The sequence below is a fragment of the Oncorhynchus clarkii genome, chromosome 30 (genome assembly GCF_045791955.1).
Source record: "Oncorhynchus clarkii lewisi isolate Uvic-CL-2024 chromosome 30, UVic_Ocla_1.0, whole genome shotgun sequence".
Taxonomy (NCBI): Eukaryota; Metazoa; Chordata; class Actinopteri; order Salmoniformes; family Salmonidae; genus Oncorhynchus; species Oncorhynchus clarkii.
Window position 1 is genome coordinate 10,781,947 of NC_092176.1, and position 12,384 is coordinate 10,794,330.

General features: G+C 40.9%; 2 protein-coding genes across 3 annotated transcripts; one reads left to right on the forward strand and one right to left on the reverse strand.

The window, feature by feature from the left end:
* Positions 1-915: 915 nt before the first annotated feature.
* Positions 916-8,386, reverse strand: LOC139389701 (embigin). Of its 2 annotated transcripts, XM_071136596.1 has the most exons (9): positions 8,133-8,341; positions 4,673-4,729; positions 4,207-4,390; positions 3,195-3,280; positions 2,763-2,890; positions 2,266-2,551; positions 1,915-1,948; positions 1,700-1,780; positions 920-1,538 (listed from the first exon to the last, which is right to left on the reverse strand). In XM_071136596.1, exons 1-8 carry the CDS (start codon positions 8,200-8,202, stop codon positions 1,720-1,722), a joined length of 906 nt encoding a protein of 301 aa, XP_070992697.1. In that variant the 5' UTR covers positions 8,203-8,341; the 3' UTR covers positions 920-1,538; positions 1,700-1,719. The 2 variants fall into 2 exon arrangements, with proteins under 2 accessions (XP_070992696.1, XP_070992697.1); XM_071136595.1 differs by having other exon boundaries at positions 916-1,780; positions 8,133-8,386.
* An 840-nt stretch (positions 8,387-9,226) lies between these two features.
* LOC139389583 (complexin-4-like) lies at positions 9,227-11,972 on the forward strand. Its single transcript, XM_071136414.1, has 3 exons — positions 9,227-9,436; positions 10,390-10,477; positions 11,171-11,972. The coding sequence occupies exons 1-3, from the start codon at positions 9,372-9,374 to the stop codon at positions 11,396-11,398; spliced, it is 381 nt and encodes a 126-aa protein (XP_070992515.1). The 5' UTR covers positions 9,227-9,371; the 3' UTR covers positions 11,399-11,972.
* Positions 11,973-12,384: the final 412 nt, after the last annotated feature.

A 12,384-nucleotide genomic window follows, 5' to 3' on the forward strand; every position in this document is an offset into this window, starting at 1 on the left:
ATCTGGCAGAATGTATTCATGTGGAAAGTAAAAACAGTTGCATACAGGGTTGATTGGTGTCCACATCACTAAGGACCTATCATGGTTCAAACACACCAACATAGTTGTGAAGTGGCCACAATGCCTCTTCCCCCTCAGGAGGCTGAAAACATTTGGCATGGGCCCCTCAGTTATTCAAACAGTTATACAGCGGCACCATTGTGAGCATCTTGACTGGCTGCATCACCTCTTGGTTTGGCAACTGCTCGGCATCTGACCGCAAGGCGCTGTGGAGGGTAGTGCGTGCCTATGGCCCAGTACATCACAGGTTGAGCTCCCTGCCATCCAGGACCTCTATACCAGGCTGTTTCAATGGGGAAAGATTGGCTCGTACCCCGCTACAGTGATTATTGTTGAAAACCCTGCTTCTGGTGTTCTGCTGTTTGCCACTAGGTGTCGCTTAGTCAATGTGGACAAACGGCACAACCACAGATGGAACAAGGAGACTGATGTTTTACCGGATGTATAAATCTGAAGCATCTGGTTGGAATTTCCACCCCTCACCAAATATGGTGAGGAGAGGAAGCCCAGTGGGAGAGTATGGAGCGAGATGGAACTGGGCTGGCGTTCTGCTGATTTTTCTCATAGAAGAAGAAAAGCCCGATCTCAATTAGTTATCTTTTCCCAAAACTAGAATATGTTACAGAGTGCAATAAGTTTTGTAGATGTGACCCTTTGCCAAAGTTCCCTAACGGAAATATGCAAATAAATGCTAGAACGCGCAAATCGGTAGCTTGTCCTTGGCTCTGCCCACCTCCTTGCTGGTTCTGCCCACTCTGCTTAATTTTCTCCTATGAAAAACTGCACAGATGAATGATCTTGTTAGTTATAAATGTATTTGGCATAACCATTTATCAGGGATACTGACAAAGATGATTCATCATTAGGATTTTTATTTACCATTCACATACAACAGGAAAGTTTCATCTGAGTTAGGACAACAATAATATAGCATTTTAAAATGTATATTAAAGGCACACTGCTTTAACACTGACAGATAATGTAAAATAAACATCATATGGGGACTTCAAGGGATTAATTATATCAGCAAAGCAGAGAATTGACTTGTTTGTCAAAGTACAAGGCACTGCACACCAACTACCATATGTAATTGATAAGTGTAGTTAGGCTAGAAGAGTGCAAGAATAAGAAGACTTTTCAAACAAGAAGACATTGGCATTTATGTCAAACCATAGGCACGCACATCCTGTTAGGCAAAAGTGAAGGCCTCTCATGCGATCTCACCAACCGAACCAAGCAACACACTGTGCTCAGATATCACTGCTATTTTCACAACCTCATAGGTACTGGTAGTATGATGTTGACTGAAACATGGACAAATATAAAGATCAATTATGTCAAAATGCAGAAAAATATATTGTTGCATTATAATTATTGACCCAAAAATAAGTTGTAATAATGTCTCAGTTGACACATTCAGAAAGGGGGACATTTTTTCTTTGGTAGAGGATGTCCTTGTTTTTGTGGAAAATGGGTTCCTGCAACAGTTTGCCATTAGACGTTTTCTTGTTGAGTAAGGTTATGAAACTACTTAGAATTTATTTTTAAAATGTGCTATTGATTTATAAATAAGAAATGGTTTCAGCGACACTCAGGAAACAAAACTTAGCACTAGGAACATTTCTTATAGTTTATTTACCCTGTTGATGCTGTATCGGTTTAAATCTTTCGTTGTCTCGTTGTGGTATTCTCATCCATTCCATTATTACCTTCCCTTGTCCTAAAATAGCAGAAGTTAAAAAGAACATCATAGTCTTGAAAAGATACCGCATGTGCAAAGTAATGTCACTGTAAGAATCAGTCAAACAATACAATTCCCTTGAGTAAGGTATGATTAGCTTTAAAAATACTCACAATTTATGTGTTGGTTCAGCATGCACCCCATTTTCTGAGAATAAGAACATTTGAGTTTAGTTTTATACAAAGGATGACCTTCATGTTATAAAGAACACATTGTACATGGAGGATAAAACAATGGCCCTGAAAGCTACTGCAAAGCTGTATACACAGCTGCTTGCTTAGCGAGTATCGCTTCCTCCTGATTCGACTTGCATGTGACACGTGACCGCCTCCCAAAGTGTCTTACCAGTCGCGCAAAACACGAAAAGCTAGCTGTTCGCTGGCACGCTTCAGGCCGAGTAGTAAGTTCCCCACATCCCGATGTGCTACACAGAGCTGTATGCAAAGCAGTGTGTATGTTATTACCTGTGGGCGAGTGACTGCTCCTCTGTGAGCTCCACCTCTCATAGAGCAGAATGAGGAGGACCAGGATGATCACCTCAGCCACGATGGCTATGAAGGGTTTCAGAGGCTCCATGAAGGTGATGACCCGAACTTCCACCCGGCTCACACTGGCCTTGATGTTATAGATGGCACTGCAGACATAGACACCAGAGTCCTCCGCTGTCAGGTTCATCACAGTGAGCTTGGTTGTGTTTACATCCACACTGATCTTGTAACGAAGGGGGTCAGTAGTTGCATTGATGAGTTCCTGAAACCAAAAGAAAATGGCACGAAGCCTCTAACACGAAGTGATACTATTGATAATTGTCATAACTGTCAAATGAAATAACATATGATTTATTCATGGTCAACTGTAAGTTGAATGAAATAAAAACATCGTAGGTTACAATATGTAGTTAATAACTCATGTTGATGGCGTCTCCCTTTACACATTGATTACATTTGGGCAACCTTCTCACCTGCTCGGTTCCGTTTGCTCTGTACCAAAGCCAAGTGTTAGGGGGAAGCTTGGTTTTACAGGCCATCGCAACAGAGTCACCCACATACGCAACAATCGGCTTGTCCTTCTTCTCATCCATCTCTGGGGCTGGAGGAAAAGAAAGGGACCAGTATCAAGATCAAAATGCTATCTATAGGCACACTTCATTATTCAATACAAATTGCCAGGGCCTTGCACAGATGGGGTTTTAGTCCATTTATGTGCATCCTTGTAATGTTGTGAATGATCATGTCACTATACTTTTTATTTTATAAAAACATACGTGTAATATTGGATGACAGAGAACATGTAGCCTAACTTGACATGCCTGTAGCAATACATGGCTATGCATGAGACTAGAGAATGTGAAATATGGTGTATGCATTGACTTATGTCATATAACATACTGTACCTGCCACATTAAAATCAATTTTTGCCTCGTCGGTATCACTAAAGATGCATGAGTAGTTCCCAAGGGTATCCCCAGTAATTCTGAATCTGTAAAATATATAGTCATAGCTTCATTTTCACTTACACATGTCTTGGGAAAATATATCTAAAATATAATTGTTTTGTCAGTCTTAGAAACATTCACTGTCAAAGGTCAATTAGGCACATCATTAGAAGATGATGGCAAAGCATGGCATCTGACCTCTGGCCATGGGCCAGAATTGGTTACAGTCAAGGAACCAACTACTCTGGGATACAATATAACAGAGGCTAAGTGTATAATATTAACTGCTTCAGTAGTGAAATATAACCAAATCCTGACGTACCAAAAGTGTATTTGCACAAAGTAATACATAGTAGAGGTCTTCACGGGTCCACGCGAACCTGAATAGGCGAGACCTGACCCGGGACCCAAACTTTTCCCTCTGGTCCGGGTCGTGCCCTGTTTGATTGTCATCGGGTCCCAGACCTAATCTTGGGTCTATGTAACTACAGCTGATAAACTCGAGTGGACCTGAATGGACCCGCTCTGCATTGCCTATAGCATATTTATTTTACGCTAATAAGCTGGATTTATTGACTTATAAAAGGCCTAGCCAACATATAAAGACCTATTCGTTAACCTGAAGAGCAGCTTAGCTGATAAACATGTTTTTTTTTTTGTCACTCTGGTCCAATTGGGTTTGGTCTAGACCTGGTTGTCGTCAGGTCCATTCGAGTTCGGGTCTGACTGTTCTCGGGTCCAGATCTGATTGTCCTTGGGTAAGTTAAGGTCAAAGTCCAAGTTTTTGGACCCGAGAAGACCTCTAATACATAGCTGCCTAATTTGGAGAGTAGATACTGAAGATATTCTCCCAACCTCTATAATTAACATTTGGGTCCATAGACCATTGTATATTTACATGTAGATGACAGGCTGTTACATTTCAGATTTACATTCTCTATCCCTGATGGAATAATTAATACATACTTACACTCTTTTGAGATTATATTGTTCATTCTCCAATTGTACAGTAAGCCGAGAGTTAGTAATTTCACTCCCATCTTTTCGCCAGTACCCGGTAATGTTTGGTAATTTGTTTGGATTACCGGTCCAGGTACAGGCTAGCTCTAAATCGATGGGTTTCAAGATTTCAACTTTTTCAACCAGACTGTCACCTGTGTTTAGAATTTTGGTGGGATTTCAAACAGATAGAAAGAAAGAAGCTAAAATGAGACATCTGTTCAACCCTATAATACAGCTAAAATAGATATGTAAACTTTACACAAAACATACAGATGAACATATACCAGAATTTCAGACAAAACATTTTCTAAAGTATCACAAGATGACTGAGTGAAGAATGAATTAAGCATGTAACACTACACGACTGTACACAAAGAAATTGTGTACAGCAACGACACAAACTTGTGACTAAACAAGAACACTCTAGTAGTTACCTTTCAGGACTGCACTCTTAAAGACTTTCGTCAAAGCCAACGGAGGATTTGTTTCTGCTATAAGGGAAATGAACATAAACATTATGTTGTTTGATATGACGAGTGTTACTGAGTGATGTGTTGTGTTGGATTTGTCCCAAACATAAAGCTTTCTATTCAGGACATAAAATTCGGTTTTACTTTAGTGCCTTGTTGCAAACAGGATGCATGTTTTGGAATATGTTTTATTCTGTACAGGCTTCCTTCTTTTCACTCTGTGGTATCTTTCCTCTCCAGCAACTAAATTATGAAGGACACCTGTATCTTTGTAGTGACTGGGTGTACAGATACACCATCCAAGGTGCAATAACTTTGCCATGCTCAGAGTGATATTCAACGTCTGCTTTTCATGTTTTATTCATTTATAAAAACAATTCCACTTTGACATTATTGGGTATTGTGTGTAGGCCAGAGACACACATTTTAAATGCAGGCTGTAACACAATAAAATGTGGAAATAGTTAAGGTGTGTGAATACTTTCACACACATATTTTTTCAAAGCTCAGTAGTCTAAACACTTAAGGGTAGGGTTGATCCACAAATAGAGTACATTTTGCATCCCTTTGATATTTTAAGTTGAAATTCTGCACCAATATTGCATTATAAAAGCCTGTTATAATTCTGCCATTTAATATAGACCACATATAAAATTCAATAAATCACATTTGTAATATGAACAAATGCTCGCTAAATTGCCAAAAATTCTGCATTTTGATATGTCCCTCTGTGACTTCTTGGAAGATTTTAACCTACTTAACTTCAACATTTCTCCAAGTTTTCACCATCATTTTAAAGCGCTAGTTATGCCATTAGTTATTTTGTTGCTTTTACAGAGTCATTTCTGAAGATTATTACTTATTTATTAGTGATTCATTCACACTCACCAGCCAATTTATTAGTTACACCACCCTATTCCCGAAAATAGATCGCTCCTACAGGCAGTGAGTCACGTGGCCGTGGATTGCTATATAAAGCAGGCAGACAGGCATCGAGGCATTCAGTTACTGTCCAATTGAACATTAGAATGGCCAAAACTAGTGACCTAAGCGACTTTGAGCATGTTATGATCGTCAGTGCCAGGCATGCTTGATTCAGTATCTCAGAAACGACCGCCCTCCTGGGCTTTTCAAACACGACTGTGTCTTAGTGTTTCCCGAAAATAATGTGACAAAAAAATAATAACATGCCGTCAGCGGCAGTCCTGTGGGCAAAAACAGCTTGTTGATGAAAGAGGTCGAAGGAGAATGGCAAGAATCTTGCAAGCTAATAGGTGGGCCACAAACAGACAAATAACGGCGCAGTACAACAATGGTGTGCAGAACGGCATCTCGGAATGCACATCAATCCTTGTCATAAATGGGCTATTGCAGCAGACGACCACACAGGGTTCCACTCCTATCAGCTAAAAACAAGAAGAAGCGGCTTCAGTGGGCACGCGATCACCAACACAGGACAACTAAGGAGTGGAAAAACATTGCCATGTCCGATGAATCCCGGTTCCGGTTGTGTCATGCTGAGGGCAGAGTCAGGATTTGGAATGAGCAGCATGTGTCCATGACCCCCATCCTACCTGGTGTCAACGGTACATCCTTGTAGCGTTGGTGTACTGATGTCCAATCTGGAGCAACTTTGTGATGCCATCACGTCGGCTTTGACCAACATGCCTGTCGAGCGTCTCCGACTTGTAGAATCCATCCCCCATAAGAATTCAGGCTGTTCTGGTGGCAAAGCATGGTCCGACCCGGAACCAGATGGGTGTACCTAATAAACTGACCGGTGAGTGTAAAACAAAAGACCTAGCAGTTCAAAAAGAGACAGATGGTCGTAGACCTTCATAAATCTGATAATGGCTACAAGAAGATCCACGATTGAATATACCACTGAGCACTGTCAGGGCAATTATTAGAAAATTCAAAACAGTTGAAAACCTCACGGGTAGAGGATGCAAATGCATTTTGCCCCCCAGGATCGGGAGGAGGATGGTGAGAGAAGCAACAAAATCCCCAAGAATCACTGTGAAAGAATTGCAGGCTTTGGTGGCGTCTTGGGGTCACCAGGTTTCAAAACGCACCATCAGATGCCACCTCCACATCCACAGGCTCTTTGGAAGGGTTGCCAGAAGAAAGCCCTTTCTGACCCCAAGACGCAGACACAAGTGCTTGGAGCCAAATGTCATTTAAATTATGACTGGAAGAAGGTGCTCTGGTCAGATGAGACCAAAATGTAATGTTTTGGTCAGATACAGCATCGGCATGTTTGGCGTTTAAACAGAGATGCATACAAGGAGAGGCACCTCATACCCACGGTGAAATATGGATGGGGGTCAGGGATGTTTTGGGGCTGTTTTAATTCCAGAGGTCCAGGGGCACTGGTTAAGATTGATGGCACAATGAATTCTACCAAGTATCAGGCAATTTTGGCTGACAATCTGGTTGCCTCTGTCAGAAGGCTGGGACTTGGCCGTAGGTGGACTTTCCAACAAGACAATGACCCGAAACATACCTCAAGATCCACACAGAAATGGTTCTGTGACAACAAAATCAATGTTCTGCCATTGCCATCTCAGCCGGACCTCAATCCAATCAAAAACCTGTGGGCTGAGTGGAAGAGGGCAGTTGATAAGCGCAAACCCAAGAATGTGAATGCTCTAGAAAGGATCTGCATAGAGGAATGGTCCAAAATCCCTCCAAATGTGTTCCTTAACCTTGTCAAACATTACAGGAAAAGACTCCATGCTGTTATCCTTGCCAGAGATGGTTGCAATAAGTACTAAATGAGGAGTGCCAATAATTATGAAACCTTGATTTTGGTGAAATGTATTTTGTATTAAATAATTGAATGATTTTGGTTGGTTCCATTGAAACATTAATAAAGTACAGTATTTCTCACATATTGGTATTTTGAGTTTATCTCTATAATTATATTGTTTATATTTTTTTAAGTATTGTTTGTGCATTGCCAGTCAGGGGTGCTAGTAATTTTGGAGCCCACTGTATATGACATACAACTGACATTTAAGCAGTTAACTGCCACAAAGGGTAGTCATGTAAAGCACAGGGTGCTTACAATACACACTTCAAAGTCATTGCCAGCAGCACACCACCAGTAACGAAAAATTATCTCAGTAACGAAAAATTATCTCAGTAACGAAAAAAATGGCATCTCTGGTGATCCATACAACAGACCCAATTATTGGTCTAATGTCCTACTGATACATAATACTGAAGGATTAGAAGCATATTGAATACACCACACCAATGCAGTTACTGTGGAAATCTAATGCACATTTGCAGATGTACTGCTGCAGCTAAGACTCTCAGCCACACTTGTTCCACTGGCTACAAGGTCACATCACAACCAGCCAAGCAGAAAGACCTGTCTACAAAGCTGATACATATAAAATCCAGAATCTGTATTTACTTGTATAGATGCCTCTCCAGAAGAGAGGAAACAGGATGAGCTGAAGGGAAAGGATCCAGGGCGAAAACATGGTCGTTTCAGTCAGTCAGCTAGTCCTGCGTTATCTGCTGCATAGAGTTTTTCTATAAGATCCCCCTCTCATCAGCTGCCTGCTGCTCCTCTCTCTCATCCCCTTCCCTCCCCTCCTTGTTCTTCCCCTCAGCATCGGTGACGCAGCAAAGATATCAGCCTGCTGGTGTTCCTCTATTATTCATACAGACACAGACCGAGGGTACAGACAGTCCTGTCCCATGGTGCAACAGCCACCTTGTCATGGAAGGTGCAAAAAAAGTACATTACAGTGAGTATCAGATATACAGGTCATGTAAGATGTGATGTAGGACAGCTGTAAGTCACATGGTACAGAATGCCTGTCATCTTGGAGATCACTGTCCAAAGTCCTTGTCCATTATTCCCCTCAAATTATATGTGCAATATCAGATTTATACCATAAACATCACCTATGCTAATATTAGCAACGGTTGAGTTTACTTCTGTATTCATTGCTATTTCTGTATTCACAGTTGTTATATTCTAATGAAATGTATATATTTAAAGTTGTTTACCTCGGACAAGACAGTATAGTTTAATGTATAGAGTGTAGATCTGGTGATTTACTCAGTGGTATACAGATTCCACTCTGTTGGCAACAGGGCACTCAGGCTATGGTTGGTGATGTAAGGGGATTAAAGTCAAATTCACACACGTAGCATGAGACGAGTAGTGAGTATAGCACCACGCCCTGTCTGTAGAATATAACACTGTCCCAGTCTAAACCACAATAGTACCCATCTCAAAAGCAGTCCCTGTGAACTTTCACTTTCATTACTTATGTTAAATGTTTAAATGTATACTATCTTTCCCCAAAAGGATTAATCCAGATCATGGCGTTGGCAGAAATTCCTCCGATTTTAGTCACCCGGGCCATCAGTGATCAGCCATGCCCTTCACAGCGCCATCCCCCAGTCGGAGGCCTCTCTTGGCTTAGCCCGCTTGGAGACCAATCGAATCCAGGGACTCAGTGACCAAAACTTGACAGAAAAAACAAAAGTGCTGTCTGCAAATCCCCTGGTAGGATATTCACCCTGCTGAGGCTGATAGTGAGTAGTCGAGCAGTTTGGTGAAGAGCTACAGTAGTAGAGCACTGTCCAGTCCAGCTCTCTACTGCAGTGTTCTACCAGGGGAAAAGGAGACGTCACCATGTCCACCGAGGGGATGTCTAGAGAGGAGGCAGAGGAGTACCAGAAACAGGTGGTGGAGGAAAAGTAAGTCACTACTACTAGCCCTTATTTTACAGTACTGTAAAAGTCATACAAAGTGATAATCAAACAACTGCAAAGGAATGCTTCAAGGTTGGGGTCAATTCCATTTCAATTCAGCCAAATACAAGAAGTAGAGATTCAATTCTTATTCAATTAAAATGAAATGTAAAATAAATTATGCTCCTGAATCTGAGGCCAACCTCATTGGAATGATTCAAATTGACATTTTGGATTAGATGTATTCAATAGCAAGCAAGAGCAGAGCATTTAGTTTGAAACCTACCCTTTTTTGAAAAATGTTAGCAATTTTTTATTATCCTAGCTATGTGAAGTAAAAAAGCCAAACAGATGTAAGGGAGATACAACGGCAATTTACACCTGTAAATGTACCTCTAGTCAAGAGAATTACACTGATGAAAATACAATTAAACATATTTTACCATTTTTATGAAGAATGCTTTACCAAATAGTAGGGGAGTCAAACTGGTAGGCAGACTAACCTCCATGCAGTCCTATATTACTTCACACCCAGATTATTTCAGAATTACTGTCTGTCTCCAATTGCTGAGAGTGGTTGACAATGCTGCCATAATCTGGAGATTAATAATATATATATATATATATATATATTACTCTGCTGCCCCAGAAACTGAGTCATTTATATTGTTTTGCTTTCCTACATTATCTTATTTAGAGCTGACACCTATAAAATATGTTTGATTGATATGGAAACTGCAATGGCCATGAATAATTATCATTGCACAGAAGCATAGAAACAGATTTTTATCTCTGAAAACAAATAATGCACATTTTTACACAACCAGCATCACGCAGTGAAAATACAAGCTGTTTACCTTTTAAGAATTTTGTAAGAGTTATATGATCGACTGCCGGACAATATATTAATACGCTTTCATAGGTTTGGTAACATGGTTTCTTTTCTTGTCTGAAAACAGGATGGAGAGAGATTCCGAGTTCTTGGTAAAGAAAGCTGAGAGGGCCACACTGAGAACGTGCTTAAGAGACAAATACAGACTACCAAAGGTAAGACAGTCTCCTGTCATTCTCCTCCATTCTCATGTCATATGAAACAAGAGGAGAAATGCTCATAAATACTTAGATAAAAATGCCCTCAATAGCAAAATGACCCACATTTGTAATTTCCTGTGAATGACGTATGGTGATAATCTTATGCAATTTCTCAGTAAACGAGAACACATTATCACAAATGAGTAACATGATGAAACAGAGGCTGTGTCGGTCAGTGTCAGAGTGCGTGACTGAGTACATTTACAGGAGCACATGGCCTGCTAGTCAGATAGGCCTGAGTAGAGCCAAGAGATTAAGGCATAAAAAAAGCCCAGTGACCGCAGCTATCCTGCGTTTGAGCCCCAGGCCTGAAATGCCCTGTGTGTGTGTATGCCATCTATCTCAGAAGCCCTGTCAGGGTCATAGAGGGTCACATGTGATGCTAAGCTGTTTTCTTTAGCTGGTGGACCTAGAGACAGCAATGTTTTAGGACCACGTGCCTGGATCAGGTGCCTTCCAACCCAAAATCTTACCTGGTCAGGAAATACCTATTATATGTTTTTTTTAAATGGGCCAGGAAGAAAAACTATAGAATTTAAACATGATCATATTTATACTGTGCCTGGGCATAATAATGTCCTCCTCAGCCAGTCTGAACAGTGATTCCTCTTCAGCCAGTCTGACCAGTGCATTGCTTGCTGTGTTTAGAGTGAACAGGACGCAAACCTGATGGAGTTGGCAGGGGACGACATTGACGTGCCTGAAGAACTACTCAAAATGGTGGACGAGGATGCCACAGAGGAGGAGGAGAAGGACTCTATCCTGGGCCAGATACAGAACCTCCAGAACATGGACATGGACCAGATCAAGGAGAAAGCCTCAGCCACCATGGTTGAGATGAAATCTAAAGCAGAGGAGAAGTGCTCTGTAATGTGATGTGATGAGAGGAAACACTGGTTCAGTTGATCTGAGATTAGTTCCTAAGCACCAAGTTTGACCAAGGATAGGACTTCCAAGGTTGGACTTCCCTGAAATATTCTAGCGTTCAAGTATTCTAATCTAGACTGTGGGCTTGGATTTATCCGAAACACATACAGTAGTCCTACTACACAATCTAAATTTAACCAGTCTTAAATTGGTTAATCTGTAAATAGAGGGCCCTCTCTCCTGGAGAGATGACTCTTAATCTGTCTTTCTCAGAAAGCTGTGGGGAGGAGGTCAGGAAAAACATCACAGGGATGGCAGTAAAAGTATTTTTGTTGTTGTGGTTAATACGGTTTAATTTTTTTTATATACAGTAAACCTCATGTCTTCTTTGCAAGAAGGTACAATTAAGAGGATGTCATGTCATCACGGTTATAAATGCTCTGAATTGTTTCATGTTAAAAAATACGTTCCTCTGAATCTTTGGTAAAGCCTTTGTAAAACGGACCGTATACAATTGGATTTTGTACTTGAGCACGTTTGTAATAAATATCGAGATGTTTCATAAGAACCCCATGAAAAACAATCCATGTTCAGAGCTGTGGTTTATATAATGAGAGACAATGCCTCCACGTGGATAAAATCATTAGATTTTACTGAAACTGCTCTTAAAGTTTCAGGATATATATCTCTTTATAGAATATGAAAGAGGCTGGTTCACAGGCTGACTATATAGCATAGCTGACTACGAGCGTTGCAAAATAAATGTAGAAATCTATATTATTCAATTATTGCACCCACACTGCTCGCACGCTCCAACAAACGTCTGTGTTGCCAAGGGCTAAAGTAGAAGTCAGTTCTATTTGTGACGCAAATCGCGCTGCAAGTCCTGCCTCTCCCATCTCCCCATTGGTTTATAGAAGCAGGTACCCACGTACCATCTCCTCATTGGTTATACCCACATGGGTGACTGAAAGACGAATGAGGTCAGTGGCGGT